Genomic DNA, 21470 nt, shown 5'->3' with positions numbered 1-21470 from the left:
CTATGCTCACCTCCGGCAGGGATACCTTTAGATCTCATCAAGGCAATTCTCATAATGTACCTGGATGGAATGAATTGGTTAAAGATATTTATACACATTTACGAGAAATGTTTCTACTGTGGAGGCAAAATGGTAGCCCGAGGGAAGGACACTTTGCACTGCTAATGAGGCAAGCGAGAGCGCAGTTCAAACTTGCCCTTAAGCATTGCAGACTGAATGAAAAGCAACTAAGAGCTGATGCAATGTCTAGGAAATTAGAATCTGGCAATTACCCCCGTCTTTGGAAGGACATTCAATCTCTAAATCCCAAAACTAAAAAGCTATCACAGAGAGTAGGAGAATCCGTCAGTGATGAGGCTATCGCAAGAATGTGGGCCGATCACTTCAGCACTATCCTGAATTGCATAAACGGTCAAGACTTCCGCAGGGATGTAAATAACCTCCTTACTGATAATATTCAGTTTCATTTCGCTGATTGTATTACGCCAGGTAACATCAGCAATGCCATAAACAACCTACCTAATAATAAATCACCCGGCTGCGATGGCCTGCCTGCTGAAGCTTTCAAATTCTGCCATCCGATAATTTACATTTTGCTAGCTGCTCTGTTCAATGTGTGCATAATTCACCAGTTTCTCCTACTCCCTACTCTTAGTTCACTTAATACCATTAATAAAAAACAAGCTAAAGGATGCAGCTGACCCTGGCAATTATTGCCTGATTACAATTACAGTACTACAATTGCATCGAAGATACTTGAGTCCGTTCTTCTAGTGAGATTTCTCCCCTTTCTACACACCACTGACAACCAGTTTGGCTTTAAAGCAACCTGCATCTACATCTTGAAAGAATTGCTGAACTCTTACCTATCATCAGCCTCTCCTGTTTTCCTATGTTTTATAGATGTGAGAAAAGCATTTGACAGAAGCTTTTCCTGAAGCTGCACAAACGAGGCACACCTCTATATCTAATTGGCATTTTATGTTGTTGGTTCTCCACACAGCAATTCAGTGTCAAATGGGTTAACGTACTGTCGTACACCTACGGCTCCCTAAACGGGCTCCGGCAAGGGGGCATTCTCTCTCCACACCTGTTCAACATGTACACAGATGCCCTGAATGTCAAACTGAACCCACTCTAAATCGGATGCACCACCTGCTGCCAGTATGAAGAGGAATTTGATATCCTGTACAACGAAACCAAGACCCAGTGTATGTCGCTGCTCCGAGATTGCTTAAGCATATTGCAGAACCACTAATTTTCCTTGGGAATCATCACCTGGAATTCGTGTATGAATTTTTGTATTTGTGACACATTATCACGGACGACCTAAAAGATATGGCAGACATAGAACATAGGCGTCGTAAACCATGTGCAACTGGCAACATGATTGCAAGGAGGTTTGCCTTCTGTCACCGAGAAACGAAACTGTTGCTTTTCCGCTTGTACTGCTTCATTACATATGGGTGTTCCCTTTGGATGAACTATACCGAGAGACCATGAGACATATCACTGTTGTTCACAATGACATTCAGAGACGCCTCACAAACACTCCTCGCTATCACTCAGCCACACAGATGTTCATAGAAAACCGCCTGGATAATTTGAAAATCATTGTGAGGCGAACAATGTCCAGCCTAATCACCAGACTGAGAAACAGCAGCAGTTCACTCATACAAAGCATCCTGAGCAGTGAGGCAAAAAGAAGATCTTAATTGTGGGAAAGATGGAATAATGAGGCATTTGTTCCTTAAATGCCTTATTCTCTGTTTTTGCAATTATGAAGTGTCATCCCCAGAAGCTGTCATTATTATTATTATTATTATTATTTCTGGATCGGGGTCCCGTGTCAGCCGGTGAAAAAGTCCATTCAGCACTTATTTCTAGGTAATTCCGTTGCTAGATACCAGAGAAAGCTAAATGAAATGCTGGAGTTACTACCCCCAGAGCGAGCTCCACTAGATGGAGTCGTGTATGGAAAAGGGTGAACTACAAAAACACGGAACCTTATCCTATAGAGAGTCCCAATGTCAAAAGTCCCAACGAGAGAGGTGCTGATACAAGCCCATGCACTACTCGCGGACTGTATACAAGGCAACACTAGCCGCATTCCATTTTAGCACGCGATTTTTCGTTCACACATAATTTCGTTGTGATCCTTATTTTGTGCTCTATCTTGGATTTTTATGGCATCCTCGCAAGGTTCTTCTTCAAAAACTTGAGTACCAGTGTTTTATTGTTTTTAGGAGATTGAGGCTCCTTATTTTCCTTTAGTTTAATAATTAAAGGATTTATAACGCCCGTCTCGATCTCCTCTCACGGCGTCTCTTGACCTCCCTTGGTCTTGGGTCGGCATGTTTGTTTTGTGTTTTTTTTTTTAGTATCCCTTTTTATTTGGGATATTTTACCAATTAATGATCCCTAACTTTGTGGGTTTGATTAATTTTATGTTTGTTCTGTACCCTTTACTACGAGAAAATGCTGTTTAGCATTTAGGCTACGAAAGCTACCCCCTCGGGCCCATTCGCTTTTATCATGGCTTCATTATGAGAGTGATATTTAACGTTTAGGCTATGAGCTACCCCTCGGGCCCATTAGCCTTTATCATGGCTTCATTACGAGTGATGTTTAGCGTTTAGGCTACTTAGCTACCCCTCGGGCCCATTCGCTTTTTTATCGTGGCTTCATTACGAAAGTGCTGTTGAGCGTTTAGGCTACGAGCTTCCCCCTCGAGCCCATTAAACTTATTATCATGGCCTCATTATGCTTTATTTTTGTCCTCACTTCTCTTAGCCTTTGGGGATCTTATTTTCATTGGTACTGTTACGGTTTTTACTTTGTTTTACTCTGTTTTTATAATTTTGTTTATTTTGTGAATTTTGTGTTCCCTTCCTGGTCAAGTGCTGTCTTGCTGTTTAGGCTACATGGTTCCCCTCGGGCCTATTCGCTTCTTATTTTGGCTTTATTTTGCCTTGTTTTAGACTCACTTCTCTAAGCGTATGGGAACATAATTTTCATTGGTACATTTAATTTTTGACCTTGTGCTTGGATGGTTTTGAATTTTGTTAATTTTGGGGTACTTTCATTTAACTGGAGGTCGGTCATGTCCCTTCACGTTTATGTCGTGTTGGGCCTGTCTATCCTCCTACATGTACCTTATAGAAAATTTTTTTTGTTTTATTATGAATTATTTGAGTTATTGGTTAGCCTTTACCCCTCTCCTAGGCTTCCTTCCTTTACATCGCCTCAGTTAGGTTAGCCTAGGGGTTGGCTGTAACACTTTTTCCTTCTTTGGGAAAAAAATGAATCAGAAAAAATTTTGAATGATTTACTGGAGGGACGATCTCAATCTGTAAATATGAGTTTCATGTCTGTGATCTCGTTCTGTACATGTGTGTTTTATGTCTGGTGCTTCCCTTTGTTTGGTTTTGCTTGGATGGATATCCCTGTTTAAAAATTTTCACTTAGGCTAATGTTCCTAATAAGTTAAGCTGGAATAGCCCTCTTCCCCTAGTTCAATCCTTCTTTGGGTTGCACCAATGGTGACCGGCTAATGTTCCTAATAAGGTTAAAAGTTCCAGGAAAAAATTGTTGAATGATGTATTTACACAGGAATGAAACAACCCAAATACTACAATTATCTGTGATGTAGTGATCCATATTTTTGTTACAGTCATCCTTCTTTGTGGTGTTAACATCTGCTTCAGAAAAAGTAACTTTCTGAACCCATAGAAAATAAAAATTTTGAGATGAGAGCTAACATCAAGTTCCTGACCAAGTTTGATTGGAAACCAGGAAAAAATTATTGAAGAGCTTTGCAACAAGTTTATGGAGATTCTTCTCCATCTAAATCAGTGTTTATGATTGGGATAAAGCGATTTAAGGATGGTCGAGGACAAAAACAAGACAACCTAAGAGTCCCATCGACTGCAAAAATGAAAGAAAGTGGCTTTGGTGCAGTTCCATGGATGAAGATCCAGCACATTACTATCGATTGATAGCTAATGAAACTGGGATCTCCCATAGGTGGGAAACTTTCACATTTCCTAAATGTCTTGATCTTGCTCAGAATTTTGTTCCCAAAACTCAAGGAACACTTAGAGGAGTCAATCTTTGGATCAAAGAGCTGCAGTTTCAACTTGGTTTTAATAGAAAGGCCCCAAATTTCTAAATGAATCAGAGTTTTTGACAGGATTGTTACTGGTTAGATGAAATATGTAGAAAAATGATGTTTGAATTTCCTTAAAAAAGAGTAAACTCAAAGAATGGTTACCCTCGTATATATTATTTTGTGGTCTCCCCTTCTTGATTATCCTTTGCTTGTCCCTTGGTTTGTTTTCAAGGTTTGTTAACTTTCCAAGGCTTGAGAGCAATTTATCCTTATTTTATGTTGTAGCCCTAATCCCCTCCCTCTGCATTGATTGATTGTCCATCGGTGTGTCTGAGTGGACTCCACCTAGACCTGGAGGTGACCATGCACCTGGGAGTGCTCTCCCCACTCCCTGTTCACACAAAGCCTTTTATCTTTCTTTGCTCTCCTGGCCGTTGCAGAGGTTTTCCATCATGCCCTTCCTCTCTCCTCCTTTTCTTCCCAAAACTCACTTAAGAGGAGTCTCTTTTCAACATGGTTTAATAGTTTCTACAAAGAAGGGTTGCAGAGGTGGAAACAGCAAAAGCTTACAGTTAGATGGTAGGGGATGTTTGAATTTCTTAAATAAAGAGTATATCTTTTTCTGGAACTTTTTGCCCCTCGGATATATTATTTTGTGCTGTCCCCCCCCTTTTATCGCTCTCTCTCTCTCCCCTTGGTTTGTTTTCAACCTCCTGGCCTATCCTTCCCCCTTCCTTTGATTGATTGTCCACTGTTTCCCTGGAGGTGACCGTGCTTCCCCACATGTTCACACCTCACTGTTGGGATCTCATCCTTTTCTGGCCAGTTAGCGTTTTCCACCTAACTGTCTTCTGCTTTATTTACTTTTACCAACCTTCCCCCTCCTTTTTTACGCTACTGTTACCTGTTCGGTGTTTCGTTATCTTGTTGGGCCAGCTCTCCTAACTGTCTTCTGTTTTACTGCTCCGGTGGTTTTAGTGTTTAGCAGGTTTTAGTGCGTTTATTCCCCCCACCGCTATCACTTCGTTCAGGATATCCTCCTCCGGGGTTTTCCTCTCTTGGCTCGGTGCACCCACTTCCGAACAGTTCATAACCTTCCCACATATTGTTCAAACATGATCGCTTGAATGTTCCGTTGACTCTGTTTTTTTATGTCTATGAGTTTTGTCCTGTTAGCCCGGTTTTCTCTCCGGTTTTTCCAGGGTTTTCCTGGTCCGACTAGGCTAAGTCGCTGCTACGGTACTCTGCTCCGGCATCCATTCCAGCATGCCCTTTTCTCATACGTTTTCAGCTGGTTTTGTCAAGTGCAGGAATGCTCTGCTATCCTGCAACAAACCAGCGATCACGGAGTCTATAATTCCCATTCCGGTGCGCAGTCTGTTTTGGAGATTTTATAGTTTGGCATGGAAGGTTATGAAGTACGCTATGCTCTCCCCAAGCAGACTTCTTGATGAACCCGTAGGTTTTATATATACCTGTCGGTTTCGTCTCCGCCAAACTCCGCCTCATGTGACTTATTCTTGGCTCGGAAGGTTGTAAAGTACGCTATGCTCTCTCCGAGCAGGCTACTTGATGAATCCGTAGGTTTTATTTACACCAGTCGGTTTTATCTCCGCTAAACGCCGCCTCATTTGGCTTATTATTAGTCGTTTGGCACCCGGCAGATTGCGTTGTACGCTATGCTCTCCCGAGCAGGCTACCTGATGAATCCATAGGTTTCATGTACACCTGTCGGTTTTACCTCCGTCAAGCTCCGCCTCATGTGGCTTATTAATAGTCGCTCTTTCGGCGATAAATCGGTAGGTTTCACATATGCGCCTATCGATTTCCCTCCACCAAACTCCGTCTCCGGGCGAGATTCTCGTTAAATCGGTAGGTTTCATATAAACCTATCGGTTCTCCGCCTCATGTGGCTTATTAATAGTTACTCTTTCGGTGTTTGGGCTCTCTCCGGGCGAGATTCTCGGTGGATCGGTAGGTTTCATATACGCCTATCACTTTCCTCCGCCAAACTCCATTTCCGGGCGAGATTCTCGATAAATTGGTAGGTTTCATATACACCTATCGGTTTTTCCTTCGCCAAACTCCGTCTCATATGACTTATTAATAGTTGTTCCTCCGGTGTCTGGGGTCCTAATTTTCCCCCTCCTGGAGGCCGGCCGCAAGTCTCGTAACTCTTAAGCTTCAAGTTAACTGTTTACGGAGAGTTTTCTGAAGACGTTGCGCCTTCTGTCTCGTTCTCGAACCTGTGAACATCGTCCCGGAGCAATAAGTAGGTGCGGGAATAATTGAGGCAAATCTTTTCCGCTTAGCTCGGAATTAGGTGAGGCAAACTTTTCCTTTAGGGGATTCGTTAGCTTCTCATCCCTTTTCGACGGTTCCTGGTCTACCGTCCCTAAGGTGAAATCAGTAAAAAAAAAAAAAAAAAAAAAAAAAAACTTTTTTAAACCAAGAAGACCCGCTCCGGGGCCCCCTCGAGGGCGTCTCGGATATCTAATCCGGTGCCGTCTACGAGTTTGGCCTCGTCTTCTGGAAAGGGACACGGCCCAAGCAAAGCAAGGCGGTTACCCCCTCCTTCCTTTGATGAAAACTCTTTTACGGGTCTCCTTATAAGGAGCTCGATTTGAGGGTCATTGTCAACCTATTAAACTATCTATCTACCTCATGGTCCGTGCCTTCCCTTTCCCAGGAGCTTAAATCCCAAGAGATTAATCTCAAGACTCATTGTCAATGGATCACCTGTTAAATCCTGCTCTGTTCCGGAATTCTATCGTTCCGGACACCTCCACCTCTTTTCCCCTCCAGTCTGGGGTGGCAGGATCCATAAGTGAGCCCTCATTTTCGCTAGGGGCTGGACACATCGTCTCCATTGAGAACTCTAACGGAGTGGCAGGCGGAGAATTCCAAGTTCACGCCAGCTGTGGGGTCTTACCGTGCTCTCTTTGAGAGCCCTGTTTCCTACCCCTTGTGCTCCGAATGTAGCCCCTCTTATCAACAGGCTTGTTTTGAAAATATGTCGCTGAGGCATTTCCGGGAGACAGCTATCACAGATACATTCACAGTGAATCTTCTAACCCCGGACTACGCTTCTAATTTATTCAGCGTACAGCTCCCTAAGCTTCCAGAGTCAATTTCCGGAAGCTGAAACGGTGTAAGTCAGGCTTGCCCGTTCTGCCTTGAGCCGAAAAATCTTATGAACAGTTTCACCTGGAGAATTAATCTTTTCCTCAGGTGGGCGTTGTTACGGCCCGTCTGGGGCTACTAATGTTACTCAGAGCCTCCGTTCTTGTGGGTGTCTACCTTACGAGCAGAAACGGTCTGATCTTGCCGGGCCCTGTCCCAAGTCCGGCAAGAAGTTCATGTAGTTCAAGAGCCCCCCTGCTCAGGCGGTGGTGCAGGCTCTTCAGGTTTCTGCCCCTAGACAGCCGTCAGCCTCTCACTCCCAGCCTCCACCTCGATGTGTGCGGATTCAGCCAACACATCAGCCCCTTGTAACACCCCCGTGTGTCTCTGCCTCCCCCACGTGCCTCCGCCGGAGTTTTCTTTACTTCATACGAAAACCTAAGGAAAGAATTTTCACTAGACATTTGGCCAGAGGCTCTGACCCTCAGGGTTATCATAGGAGCAGGGAGCATCCTACTCCTCTCCGAGAAATTGGGAAGGCATACGCTTCAGGGGAGGCAATCAAGCCTCCTCCCTGTAGTATTTCTCATATGGGTGGGAGGCTGTACCATTTTCGGGGCCACTGGAACTTCAGTCCCTGGGCCCAGAGTATAGTTATCAAGGCCCGGGGTGGAGCTGGACTGTTGTCCCCCTCCCCCAATCAGGTTCAATCAGCCTCCGGCCAGAGTTCTGGGGGTCTTTGTGAATGGCCTGTCAGGCTTTTTCTGTCTGCCAAGGAAGTTCCCTTCCACTGGAAAATTTTTCCGGGCGTGTCCCGTTTATTTTCCTTATTCAATTCGGCAAGTCTCCATTGCTTACAGTCTTGTGGGTTCGGATCCTACTGCTCCGTTGAGCCGTAACCACCTCTATAGACCTTTCCGACGCTTCCTTTCACATCTTGGTTGCAGAAAGGTCCTATCCCTTCTTAGGATTCAGACTCGGGGAGCAGGCGTACCCCTTCAGGTTCATGCCCTCCTCAATGCAGCTCCAGAGTCTTTGCCAGTTTGAACAATACCGTAGTTCAACAGCTCCGGTATTAGAAGGCTATGCTAGCTGCATATCTAGTTGCCTGGCTCATTTGGGCACCCAGCGTCGGGAATTGCCTGAGGGTGCCAGTCATTATAATCGGTTTTCTAGAGTCTTTGGGCTTCTAAGTAAACAGGAAGGAATCCCACCTGATTCGGAGGGTAGCCTTCAGTAGTTGTGAATCCAGTGGAAGCGGAAAGAGATAGCAAGGGCGACCTATCATTTCATCAACTCAAGCATACCTCTCGCCGTGCCCAAGAAAAGGTCTTGGGTTCTCTCCAGTTTGCTTCAGTGACGGTTCTCCTTCTGAAGTCAAAGCTGGAGTTTATGACCGGGTATGGCGGAGTCAGGGACGTGTCTCCTGATTCCTCCTGTTTGAATAGTGGCCTCCGGCCTTGCACAACTATCAAGTGCTTACCGAAGTCAGTTCCTCTCCAGCTTTCCCCTCTGGCCTCAGTATTCCACACCGTCACCTCTCTGGGCGGGTGAGGTGGATTTTTTTTGGCCCAATGAAGTACATGGAACTTAGTCGGTCACGTTCCGGCAGTTCCATATCAACGCTTTGGAGGCGGTGACAGTCTTCCTGTCCTTGGGAAACTTCTTCCCCCAAGAGGTTTCATTTTAGGCTGGTTCTGAACAAAACAGCAATAGCAATAGTGCGCTGCGTAAACAAGTGGTTTTGGACTCGAGTTGCTTCATTCAGGTTATGGTTCATTCTTCTCCATAACCAACAGACACAAGTGCCTCTGTCTACCACCCTTCTCGTAGGGGTCCAAAAGGTCACTACTTTTTCCCTATCCAGGGCCTCCCCCCTGGTGTCGGAATAGTCCTTAGACGGAGCGTCATTCAGGTAGTCTTGTGACCTTTTCCTGGACCTGGAAGTAGGTCTGTTTGCAACCCAGTTCAGCCACAAACTATCAAGCTGTCACGTCTGATATAAACTCAGCCTGCGTCAGCCCCCTCAAGCTCTGATGTCCTGGCTTTGTGGTCTTTGTGAATCTTACAGTTTAGGAGGAAACTGATATTGGTCCTGTTATTACTGTTTTCCTGAAATCAGTTAAGGGATCCTACTCTACTGCAGTATGGTTCTACAGTTAAGTAACTAGCACTCTTCACATAGTTTTCGAAGCTACAGTAATGATGCGGCCGCATTGGCCTCGAGGAAAGTGTTTTGTTGGAACCAGACTCACAGGCTCTTAACTTTCATCCCTAAGGTCTGTGTTTGTCTAAGAACAGTACTCCGTCCACATTCGGTTTCCTGGTCTTTGAGTAATGTATCGGAGTTAGCTTCGGTAACCAACAATCATCTTGTTCTTACCTTTCCTTGTTAAGGGAAGACCCAAAAATTTTTAATCAGCTTAGCTTCTAGTGTTAGTTTTCCTGTACTGTCTGCCTGTCTGGTTTGAACCAATCATTTTGGTTTCCCCTCATCAGTGGTAGTGTTGTGAATTCCTCACCCTAACTTTCTATCTACAATTGAAGGTCCTCATTTTCGGTGGTCACCTTGGAAAGTACTCCCCTTTTACAAGGTCTGTTTCTGTGCCCAGTTTTCTCCTTACAGGCTTTTTTAGACAGGACCTCACAATTTTGTCAGATCCTCTCTTTTAAAAAAGGGGGGGGTTACTGTCATTGGGTCTGCTATTAGGCAGGAAGTATTTTCTTAATACTAGCCTATTCAGGTTCTATTCTAAGCTCATGATCTTAGATGGTGACCACTTGCATTATTTTCATTACATGAATTTAGAGGACCTTACTAATGTTCAGGGTAGAATTCTCCTAGTTTTCAACGTCTCTATTTAAGTCTTTAATAGCATAAGAATGATGTTTATTTCTCTGTTATTATTTCACCGGCTGACACGGACCCCGATCCAGAAAAAGGATTTTGACAAAGGAAAAATCTATTTCTGGAGAGGGGCCCGTCACCCGGTGACCCACCCCTGTTTTTCATTCTCTCCCTCCCATGGTAAACATCATTCTAGTGGGGTGGGTGCTAACATGGAATGCGGCTAGTGTTGCCTAGTATACAGTCCTGAGTAGTGCATGGGCTTGTATCGGCACCTCTCTCGTTGGGACTTTTGACATTGGGAATCTCTATAGGATAAGGTTCCGTGTTTTTGTAGTTCACCCTTTTTCCATACACGACTCCATCTAGTGGAGCTCGCTCTGGGGGTAGTAACTCCAGCATTTCATTTAGCTTTCTCTGGTATCTAGCAACGGAATTACCTAGAAATAAGTGCTGAATGGACTTTTTCACCGGGTGAGACGGGCCCCTCTCCAGAAATAGATTTTTCCTTTGTCAAAATCCTTTTATTATTATTATATTTCTGCGTTCCTTGCTGTTTTTGGTATTGTTACTTCCTGTTATTACTGTGTTTAATATCATTGTACAGTTTTGAAATTTTCAATATTCGTATTTAGCCTTCTGGACCTGACTTCTGTAACCACCTAAGGTCCCCAGATGGAAATTAATTGCCTGCAATCTGTATTTTCTATTGTTATCATTTTTAATTTTTTTTCTATTACTCCACCTATAATTATTGTCATTACCATTATTATGAAGTCTATTTTTTCTGCTTATTCAGCAACTGTGTGGATACTGCCAATAATTATTTTTGTCATGTTACCGTATGTATCTAGATTGTGTGTAGTTATTTGTATCTTTCATGTATATGGCCCTGAGCCACAATAAAGATTACTGTATTATTATTATTATTATTATTATTATTATTATTATTATTATTATTAAATAACAATAAAAAGAAGATGATAACACTTACATGCTTTTCTGCTTAACAGCGCGTGAATTCTCTCACCAAAGAGATAGAGGGGGAGAAAAAAGAAAATAACACACTCTCGCATGTATTTTCGCGTGTTTTAACACACACAAGCAGTCTTTCACATGTTTTAACACACACAAGCAGTCAAAATACGACAATTACTTCACATCATACACATTAAAATATCTCTAAACACTCCCCAGTATGAACTAATGCCCTATTCATCCCATAATAACAACTTGCGCCTCGAGATGCATTATTAACACACACAGAGGAATGCCTCGAGAAAAAGACTGACTTGTGAGAATCGCTTGATAACCGCTCCCTAATCTGAATTGCTGACCGCAACAAAATCTTATTCTGAGATGCCAGTACTGTACTAGAATTACTAAGTTATGTCTCTTTGGAAGTGTATCCCCAACTATCTACTTATCTATATAATCTGACACCGCTGCCACCACTGTTAACTGCCCAGGTTCGAGGGCCGTCTTTATATTGATGTATCTGTTTTAAGAACAGAATTTAGCTCTCACCTTCCTTGAGACGTTTCTGGTAGCTGTGGCCTTCCTTGGGTCAGCAGATCCCTTCTCTTTTCACAATAAGAATCTCTCTAAACCTGTCTTTACACAAAGGCTTACTGAAATGAGACACTGATATAGAAAACTAGACTTTATTGACAAATTTAACAGAAGAACTCTGTAAAAACTATGGTCATGAAATGGAATGACTCACACTCCCTATCAAAGGAACACATTACTAGCGGAAGTACTGTTTCCCAAAAAAGCATAGATATTATTTTATGCCAAGCAATTCTAGTGAATAATCGCTTTGTCATCAAGCAAAGTAATAAGGTCGTAATGACCACAATACAAGTCAAGAGTAAATTAAACACCACTTCCAAATATTCATCCCTCTCTGGAAAATGTTCGATTCCTGTTGAAAGAAACATATATAAAACCTGAAATTAATATTCACATTCAAAACAGAAAAATGCGTAAGAGAGGCACAATGGGATTTCACTGCAGTACTATATAAAGTTTGAAAATAAAATATATATAATTGTTCATGAGTTTGGTACTCACTTCCTATGGCTGCTAGATCGGGTATTTTCACAGTGGTGGTCCTTAACCCTTAAATGCCGAGCCTCTATTTACAAAAACGTCTCCCGTATGCCGGCGGCGTTCGGTGAGTTAGCTCCGAAGCTGAAAAAAAGTTTTTTTCAAAAAATCACAGCACGCTTAGTTTTTAAGATTAAGAGTTCATTTTTGGCTCCTTTTTTTGTCATTGCCTGAAGTTTAGTATGCAACCATCAGAAATGAAAAAAATATCATTATCATATATAAATATTGGAATATATGACAGTGAAAAAAAAAATACTTATATAATTGTATACAAATCGCTGTAAGCACAACGGTTAAAGCTAATGAGTTAATTTTTTTAGTTGTATTGTACACTAAATTGCGATGAATTTGGTATATAACAAATTGTAAAACGATCAAAGCAACACAGAGAAAATATTATCACAAAATGATGCATGAATTAACGCAAAGGACGTAAAAAAATGTTTTTTTCAAAAATTCACCATAAATCGAAATATTGTGCTAGAGACTTCCTGTTTGTTGAAAAATGAAGCTAATTGATTGAATATTACTAGACTGTAAGTGTTTTAGCTTACAATTGCAGTTTTCGACCATTTCGGTCGAGTTAAAGTTGACCGAAAGTTGAATTTTTTCTATTTATCGTGATTTATATGAAAATATTTCAAAACTGATAAAAGCTACAACCATGAGTTATTTTCTGTTGTATTGTACATGAAATTGCGCACATTTTCATATATAAAACTTTATGTAACGACTAATATAAAATGGTGCAAATATTACGACAACGAGACGAAAGAATTTCTGAGATGTTCGGTCGAGTTACCGCACAGACGTAAGGAAAATGTTTTTTTCAAAATTTCACCATAAATCGAAATATTGTGCTAGAGACTTCCAATTTATTGCAAAATGAAGGTAAACAATTGAATATTACTAGAATGTAAGAGTTTTAGCTTACAATTGAGTTTTTTTACCATTTCGGTCGAGTTATAGTTGACCGAAGGTTGAAATTTTGGCAGTTATCGTGATTTATGTGAAAATATTTAAAAACTGATAAAAGCTACAACCATGAGCTATCTTCTGTTGTATTCTACATGAAATTGCGCACATTTTCATATATAAAAGTTTATGTAACGACTAATGTAAAACGATGCAAACATTACGACAACATGACGAAAAGAATTTCTGAGATGTTCGGCCGAGTTACCGTCTTGAGACGTAAGAAAAGTTTTTTTTTCAGAAATTCACCATAAATCGAAATATTGTGCTAGAGACTTCCAGTTTGTTGCAAAATGAAGGTACATGATTGAATATTACTAGAATGTAAGAGTTTTAGCTTATAATTGCATTTTTACCATTTCGGTCGAGTTAAAGTTGACCGGCTTGAAATTTTGGCAGTTATCGTGATTTATATGAAAATATTTCAAAACTGATAAAAGCTACAACCATGAGTTATTTTCTGTTGTATTGTACATGAAATTGCACACATTTCCATATATAAAACTTTATGTAACGACTAATATAAAACAGTGCAAACATTACGACAACGTGATGAAAAGAATTTCTGGCGCGGACGTAAGGAAAAGTTTTTTTCAAAAATTCACCATAAATCGAAATATTGTGCTAGAGACTTCCAATTGGTTGCAAAATGAAGGTAAATGATTGAATATTACTAGAATGTAAGAGTTTTAGCTTACAATTGCATTTTTTACCATTACGGTCGAGTCAAAGTTGACCAAAGGCTGAAATTTTGGCAGTTATCGTGATTTATATGAAAATATTTCAAAACTGATAAAAGCTATAACCATGAGTATTTTCTGTTGTATTGTATATGAAATTGCGCACATTTTCATATATAAAACTTTATGTAACGGCTAATATAGAACAGTGCAAAAATTACGACAAAATGACGAAAGAATTTCTGAAATTTTCGGCGAGTTACCGCATCGCGGGCGTAAGAAAAAAGTTTTTCAAAAATTCACCATAAATCGAAATATTGTGCTAGAGACTTCAATTTGTTGCAAAATGAAGGTACATGATTGAATATTACTAGAATGTAAAAGTTTTAGCTTACAATTGCGTTTTTCGACCATTTCGGTCGAGTCAAAGTTGACCGAAGGTTGAAATTTTTTGTAGTCGACGTACGGTACGTCCACTTGACACCCAACAGACAGTTTTAGTCGACGTATGATACGTCCAGTAGGCGTTTAGGGGTTAAACACTCACAAGGCAAACACACACCACCCACCAAAACCAAAGCCCTTCTGTGAGTCCATATTTCTCCCATCATATGGGGGATCGCATGCACATACGCACATACCCCTCCGGAACTGGGCATGTCCGGTGCATTAATTCAGTGACCGAACAAACACACATTGTTTCCATGCGCTTAAGATGTGAACAGATAACTCTCTGTATCTATCTGAGCAAACTCCCAATGTCAGCACAAATGCATTTGTCAGATCCCAAATGCATATGTCAGACATTCTTCGCCACCGACACCACCGCTTCTACAGCGGAAGTACCCTGCTAGGTCATCATATATCTCACTGTTCAAAGGCCACCCCCGTGACTGTTACATATGATTTTCATAGGCCATTCCTGGGCATTCATGCGCAAATCATTGTCTGTGATGGTCATGCAGTCCTGCTGAGTCAACTGAGTTGTATTCATACCATGAGCAGTAATGCTTTGTAAAGCCAATTCATTCACACAAAGTAGTATTATGCTATAATTTAACTAGAGCTGCAACACTTGTGGATTTTCTTAGAACTAGTGTAGGGGTTTGGTTATTAGAAAAAGAAAACAATAATAGTTGAAAAGCAAAAGGCTGGAAGTAATGCAGCTGAGGTTTGAAGGTATATCTTAAAATCAATAAGTATTGTGTACAGTTTACCTAGAAAGGAAAACAGTAATAATTCTGCCGTCACCAAGGAAAAGTAATTAACTGTATGTTCTCACTGACAGAAAACAGACTGAATCATCTCATTCCTCCTGCTCCATTGTGATCTGAACAACTGGGAACTGTATGTTCTTACTGACAGAAAACAGACTGAATCATCTCATTCCTCCTGATTCATTGTGATCTGCACAACTGGGTACAGTTCTTTACTAGATGCATCTCCCAGCTTCTGTCTAAACTCAGTTAGTTTGTGAACAGTAGAAAATTTTTTTCTCCGAAAGGTAAAAGAAGTAATGCTTAAAAATCGTCTGTCAAATGTCAGTTGAAATTGAAGGGTTTCCACTAGTTTTTTATGCCAGAATATAATGTTTCATCTGCAATTCACATTCTCTGTCGGTCATGAAATGTTGTATGAATCTTGACAGAGCAGTTTGCTGTGCATGCAAGTGTAGTATGGATCTTGTTTAATTAATAGAACCGAATCATTAACAACTGAGTGGTCAGAAGTGGGCAGGAAGCATCACGTACACTCCCTTGACGTGAATGGATGTCCTTGGTCTTCAGGCATTCACCAAGTTTGTGAGACAACTCCACTAACCAGAAATGGGTGAAGTCCAAACTGCTCTACAGCCCATATACAGATCTTCACATGGGCAGAGACAAACAAGTTAGAACTGCAAGGTTTATGCCAAGAAGGTGAATTACTATCACAGACAGTCTCTGTAGAAGGTAGCGGATTCTGCTTTCAGAATGGTCACTGGATCCAAAAGTCTGCAAAGCTCTTTGGCAGCTGTGGGTTATGCCCCTAGTTGACATCTTTGCAGTGGGCCTGAACCATAAACTCTCAATATATTGCTTGGCTCAACCCAGCCTGGTGGCCTGGAAACTAGATGTGATGTTTTACAGTTGGGATGGATGTGATACACATGCCATTCCTTGGTTCAGTATAAGACAAATCCTGGGCAAAGCCCAGAACTGCTAGTCATGCCAAGATTATTGCTCCTCTATGACCTCAGACAGATTGGTACCTGTGCCTCCTACAACTATTGATGGATCACTATAGGTCTCTCTTACTGTGGAAAGAAGCTCTTTAAGCAGTTATACACCACAGATTTCATACAGATCAGGAGTCCTATTTTATTCTCCCTTACTAGTGTCACAGTGTCAACATTTAACCTTTTTTTCTATAAAGTTCCTCACATGGTACACAATGTGTATCATCCATTATTATGTCTTATGGTCATGTTATTACTGATATTCTCATATTTGGATGTTCCTTGTTGATACAGTTGTACTTGTAATTATATTAGCATTAACCAGGGTATCTAAAGTAATTTTTATATGCAGTAATGGTATGCTATTCAAAGAGCAGTTTGAAAGAAATGGCATCAGTAATTCTTTCCCACTTTAGCACGGCTTCATAGGATTTTGAAAGAGTTGTATGTAAGATGTATAGTATTTGCCATGCTGTTTTGGACATTTTGTTTTCCTTAAATTTGCATTCTTTTCTAGTTGCAGGCATTAGGGGACAATTTAAGAGATGGGGATGTTCTTTTGTCAAATCATCCGTGTGCTGGAGGTTCTCATTTACCAGATCTTACGGTTATCACACCAGTTTTTCGAAGGTACTGTAGGTATTATTCAATTTACTTTGTGGCAGAGGAAAGTTAAATTTTACGGTCCTGAAGATTTTACTCGGAAAGTTAAATTTTACGGTCCTTAAGATTTTACTCTAAGCTTAATAAAGAATGAGTGTATTGATTGGTGTTAAAACATCAGGTTCATGGTCCCATGTCCAAAACTCTTGGGGCCAGCTGTGTTTTGGTTTTCAGATTTTTTTGGATTTCAGAACTGAAGCTTGCTCTCCTTGTAGGGTCTGGGGCAGCACCTGCTAATCAAGCATTACTGCTGCAGCAGAAACAGTATGAATAATCATACTAATTGAGATAAAGACTACAAATATTACTATTGGTTATTGATATTGCAATATACTGATACAGTATATGAACTAGGGAGGCAGGTAAGATCATAAATAATGAAATAGTGGACTAATTAAGATCATAAATATATTAGCACATTTTATTTCAAACAAAAGAATTTTGTAGTTATCAAAAATATACGGCATTATAAGAATCTTAATTGCAGTATATATAAAAGTATTATCTGATTTTTTGTATTATGCAACACTAAATTTTGTCCCCAGAACATGATTTCACCACACATCTTGTGTATCGTGTGAGTTGCATTCTTGGTAGATTACACCAGGCTATGATTTATGTGGGAATTTTTCATTTTTGGTAGATTATAGTTGGCTATAATTACTCTAGGTATCTCATTTTTTTGTAGGTTTCTTTGGCAATACATATTACATTAAGTTAGGTTTTAATTAATTACTGTAATGGGTGTACCAAACTTATGGTTTCTGTAATATTCATTAATGTCTCTTATTATTAACAAACACTTAGTATTTCATGCAAAACACTGGCATAAACAGTGGTAAGTATTGACAGAAACAGCTGAATCAAGAAATGTATTAAGAGTTGCATTACAGTTGTCAATGTGTCAAAAACTTGCTAATTCTCATTGGTGACTCCCATAATATAAGAAAGTATCCCACAAAATTTAAGCTGCAGGTTGTAGCTGCAGCTAAAGAAACAATGATGTGCAGGCTACTAAACTTTATGGAGTAGGCAAAAGCAACATCCAAAAGTAGTAAAATCACACCTTTACTTCATTTAAAATTTACTGCATATATAAATAAAGGTAAGCAGCATTTTGAACCCAGCTTTGTTAATTTACAAAAAAAAAAAATGTACAGTATCTCCAAATTATGTTTCATTTAGCAACTAATGACATTGAAAACGTTGGTGTACTCAGTCAGTTATCATTTAGTAACACATGGCAATGATAATGTTGGTAAAACTCAATCGGCTGATGATTTTGAGAATGTAAACATTACCAGAATGCAAATGGTGCTTGATCAGTGTTTGTATTATATAATACAATATTGTATGAAATAATACCTGCAATATTGTTTTACAATAAGTAAAACAAATTTTATCAAAATTGTAATTTTTCTAAATACAGCTGTGGTGTTTGACTTTTGTAAATGGATACTACCTTCCGCAAAAAAAAATTATGTTTTTAGAGCTTTTCAGTTTTTAGAATTTTGGATAAGGGATTATAAACCTGTATGTGATCTTCAAAGGCAGAGAAAGGCCTGACTGTATAATAACCTCCTGGACCGGTTTTTAGTAAGAATTTTTTTGTTCCACAATATTTTATTTTAAATTTTCAGTTTTCCTGGTAAATTTTAACTTTTAGAAAAAACTATGTACAGGCAGTCCCCAGTTAACGGTGGACTTGGTTAACAGCGATCCTGTTTTATGGCGCTTGTTTAACGATGAAAATTGGCAATTTTTGGCGCCAAAAATCGCTGATTTCCGCTTATCAGCGCCGATAATTGGGTATTGGCGCCGATATGTACCTAACAGAGGTGGTGATAACCAAAAATCGGTGCTTTTCGCCGCCGATTAGCACCGAAAAAGCACATAAAATTGCCGATTTTCGGTTAGCAATAATTTTCGGTTATCATCACACTCAGAACGGAACTCCCGCCGATAACCAGGGGCTGCCTGTACATATTTTTCCAATTGTCAGTCCTAGATAGATTAATTAAAAAATTAAAAAAGAATTAATCATCATTACTTCACTCATGCCTAACTTTTCATTCCTTATATTATCCAGGTAATGTAAATGGAATTCAGACAAGAATTATTAGTTTACCAATCATTCCATAAATTTGGTAATGAACTTGGAACAGCAGTCATTTATGATAAAATAGCATTTTATATAAGTAACTTACCAAGTAATTACATTGCTATAGTTTCTATTTACCAGTAGCTAAGAATTCTGAAATTCGCGGGTTGCGCTATTTTGTTTGGCTAGGTGACTAACCCTGCCCACTTTCGGGGTAAGAGAGGAACAACTAGCAAAAGTATTCAGTTTGTTTCTGCTGGCTAATGGCTGTACTGTACACCAGCTTTTAGCAGCAGCTCTGATTTTGGAATTCATCTTTCCTACTGATTTCTCATCGTATTTGGTGAAGTATTCTTGCTTTGATAGCCTTTCGGCATTATTAGATAGTCAGACTCTGATTTTTTACCTTTATTGTGATTTTCTTTGTAACAACTTTCCTTATTTACTGATTGTGACTTTAGTTGACTTGTTTTTTCCAAGTGTCAGACTCAAGTTCGACTAGCTTTAGGTATTGCAGCAAAGGCTGCAGTACAGGCAGTCCCCGGTTAACGGTGGGCTCGGTTAACAGCGATCCGGTTTTATGGGGCTTGTCTAGTGACGAAAATCGGCGCCGAAAATTGCTGATTTCCGCTTATCGGCGCCGATAATTGGATATTAGCGCCGATACATACCTAACAGAGGTGCCAATAACCGAATATCGGCACTTTTTGGCGCCAATAACCCCCGAAAATCACAGAAAAAGTGCCGGAAATCGCCGATTTTCGGTTATCATCACACCCTCAGAAACAGAACCCCGTCGATAACCGGGGACTGCCTGTACGCATTTCACTAAGGAATTTTACGATTCACATTCTGTCTGCACGGATTGTAGGGGACAAATTTGTTCAGAAGACTTAAGATGTGATGAATGTGTAGACTGGGATAGTAAGAAGGGGAAGACTAAGATCTCATTTAAACACACTGGCTAGAGATAAAAAGAGAAAACGGCAGCCAGACGGATTAGAAAGTCTTTAGCTAGTCAGGGATCTCCTATTGATCATGATATTGATAATGCTAACATCGAGATTGATGTTCCTGTTATTTCTGTTGATCCCGTACCCAGTTCTCCTGCTATGTAACCTGCTCCTTTACCTGTCTCTCTCACTTCCAAACCCAACACCATTGCCAGCCTTGAGTGTAAAATTGACCCAACACCATTGCCAGCCTTGAGTGTAAAATTGATAAAAGGTTCAAATTGATTGTTGAATCTGTTGCGCAGTTAGCCTCTTCGGTTAAGGTACTTATGGACAATAAGAGTGATTTGGAGCACCCTGTTACTCCTAGTGCCAGTGCAGTGTTGCTGGAGGGCCTGATTACGCCTAGTATGAGTGATGTGTTGGTGGAGGAGGTGGCTGCCCATCCCGCCAATTCTCCTAAGCAAAGGTCAATGTCATACTCTCCTAAACCTGATAGGAGTCAAACTGGTAGCCTAAGGGAGGTCAGTGGGATCTGCCCACGGGTAGTTGTCCCCTCGGTTGAGCCTGTTGTTGAATCCCAGGTTGCAGCCAAACGCTGCTGGAAAGGCATATCCCTGGACATGCATCATCTTTCATCTAGCTCAGATGATTCTTCTCCCAGGCACCAATGGCGTTTTGTGGATGACTCACGCCCTTTGAAAAGGCGTGTGGGTGATGTGTCTCATTTTCCTCCAGTACCGTGTAAGAAATTCAAGGAACCTGTTTGCAGTCCTCTCCCGTCTTGCCGTTATTGGGACAGTCTGGAATGTTTTCCTTCTGTTCCTCCATTGGTAGAGAGTCAGAGAGCGGCTTCCAAGTATCCTGCTTCTCGTAAGCGCTCTTCGTCTAAGGTGCCTTCTTCTGAGCGTCTTCAGCACCCGAGACTCCTCTAGCTCCCAAGCGCCCTGCAGCGTTGGAAGCTCCCGTGACTGCTGAACACCTGGTTTCTTCTGAACGCCTGAAATCATCTCAGCACTTGTTGGCTCCTCATGCTGCTGCGTCAGAGCGCACATCTTCTCTAGAGCGTCACAGAGCGTCACAGAGCGTCCAAGCGCCTGTCCACTCTTTGATTCATGGATGAAGAGGCCAGTGGCGCCCGAGCTTCCTTTGGTGCCTAATCTTCCGTTGGTGCCAGAGCGTCACCGTGCTTATGCCGCCGACGCTTTGACTCCTTTGGCTGTTATTGTTCCCCAAGCCGTTGGGCATTCTTCTGTGTCTCAAACTTCCTCACTTCAGGCTTTACCCTCTTCTAGCAAGCAAGTGCCCTCTGTGGTAGACCTGTTTCAGAGCAAGCTCAACAGTATTTTGAGCCTGTTGAAGGAGGCTCCGTCAACCCCCAAACCTACAGACTTGGCTTTGTCTCCTCTACCCTCAGACAAGGAAGAAGTTTTGCTCAAGACGCTCATCCTTCAGCTTGTGCATCACTGCTAAGGTATCTTCTTGCTGCCTTCCCAAATTGCTTTTCGCCTGCAGCTCCTTCTTCGTCTGCGTCGACTTTTCTTGGGGAGTCACAGTCTTCCGAGTCTTCAAGACTACCCAAGTTAGTGCTTTCTTCCTCTGCCAAGAAAGCCCTCGGTGTTATTGAGGGATGGCTAGTAGAGAAGAGGGAACAAGGGAGAGCCATTTTCAGCTTCCCTCCTT

The 21470-nt window shown here is 41.0% G+C and overlaps 1 protein-coding gene across 2 annotated transcripts in view; it reads left to right on the top strand.

Annotated features, from left to right (window-relative positions):
- The window catches only part of LOC136835045 (5-oxoprolinase), a 262765-nt gene that overhangs the window by 143184 nt on the left and 98111 nt on the right, over positions 1-21470 (top strand). For both annotated transcript variants that reach the window (XM_067098167.1, XM_067098171.1), the window contains one exon: positions 16588-16700. In XM_067098167.1, coding sequence (XP_066954268.1) covers positions 16588-16700 — 113 coding nt within the window. The remainder of the gene's footprint in view (positions 1-16587; positions 16701-21470) is intronic.

Source organism: Macrobrachium rosenbergii, chromosome 4 (assembly GCF_040412425.1).
Source record: "Macrobrachium rosenbergii isolate ZJJX-2024 chromosome 4, ASM4041242v1, whole genome shotgun sequence".
In the NCBI taxonomy this organism is placed as follows: Eukaryota; Metazoa; Arthropoda; class Malacostraca; order Decapoda; family Palaemonidae; genus Macrobrachium; species Macrobrachium rosenbergii.
This window is presented reverse-complemented; position numbering and strand designations above follow the sequence as displayed.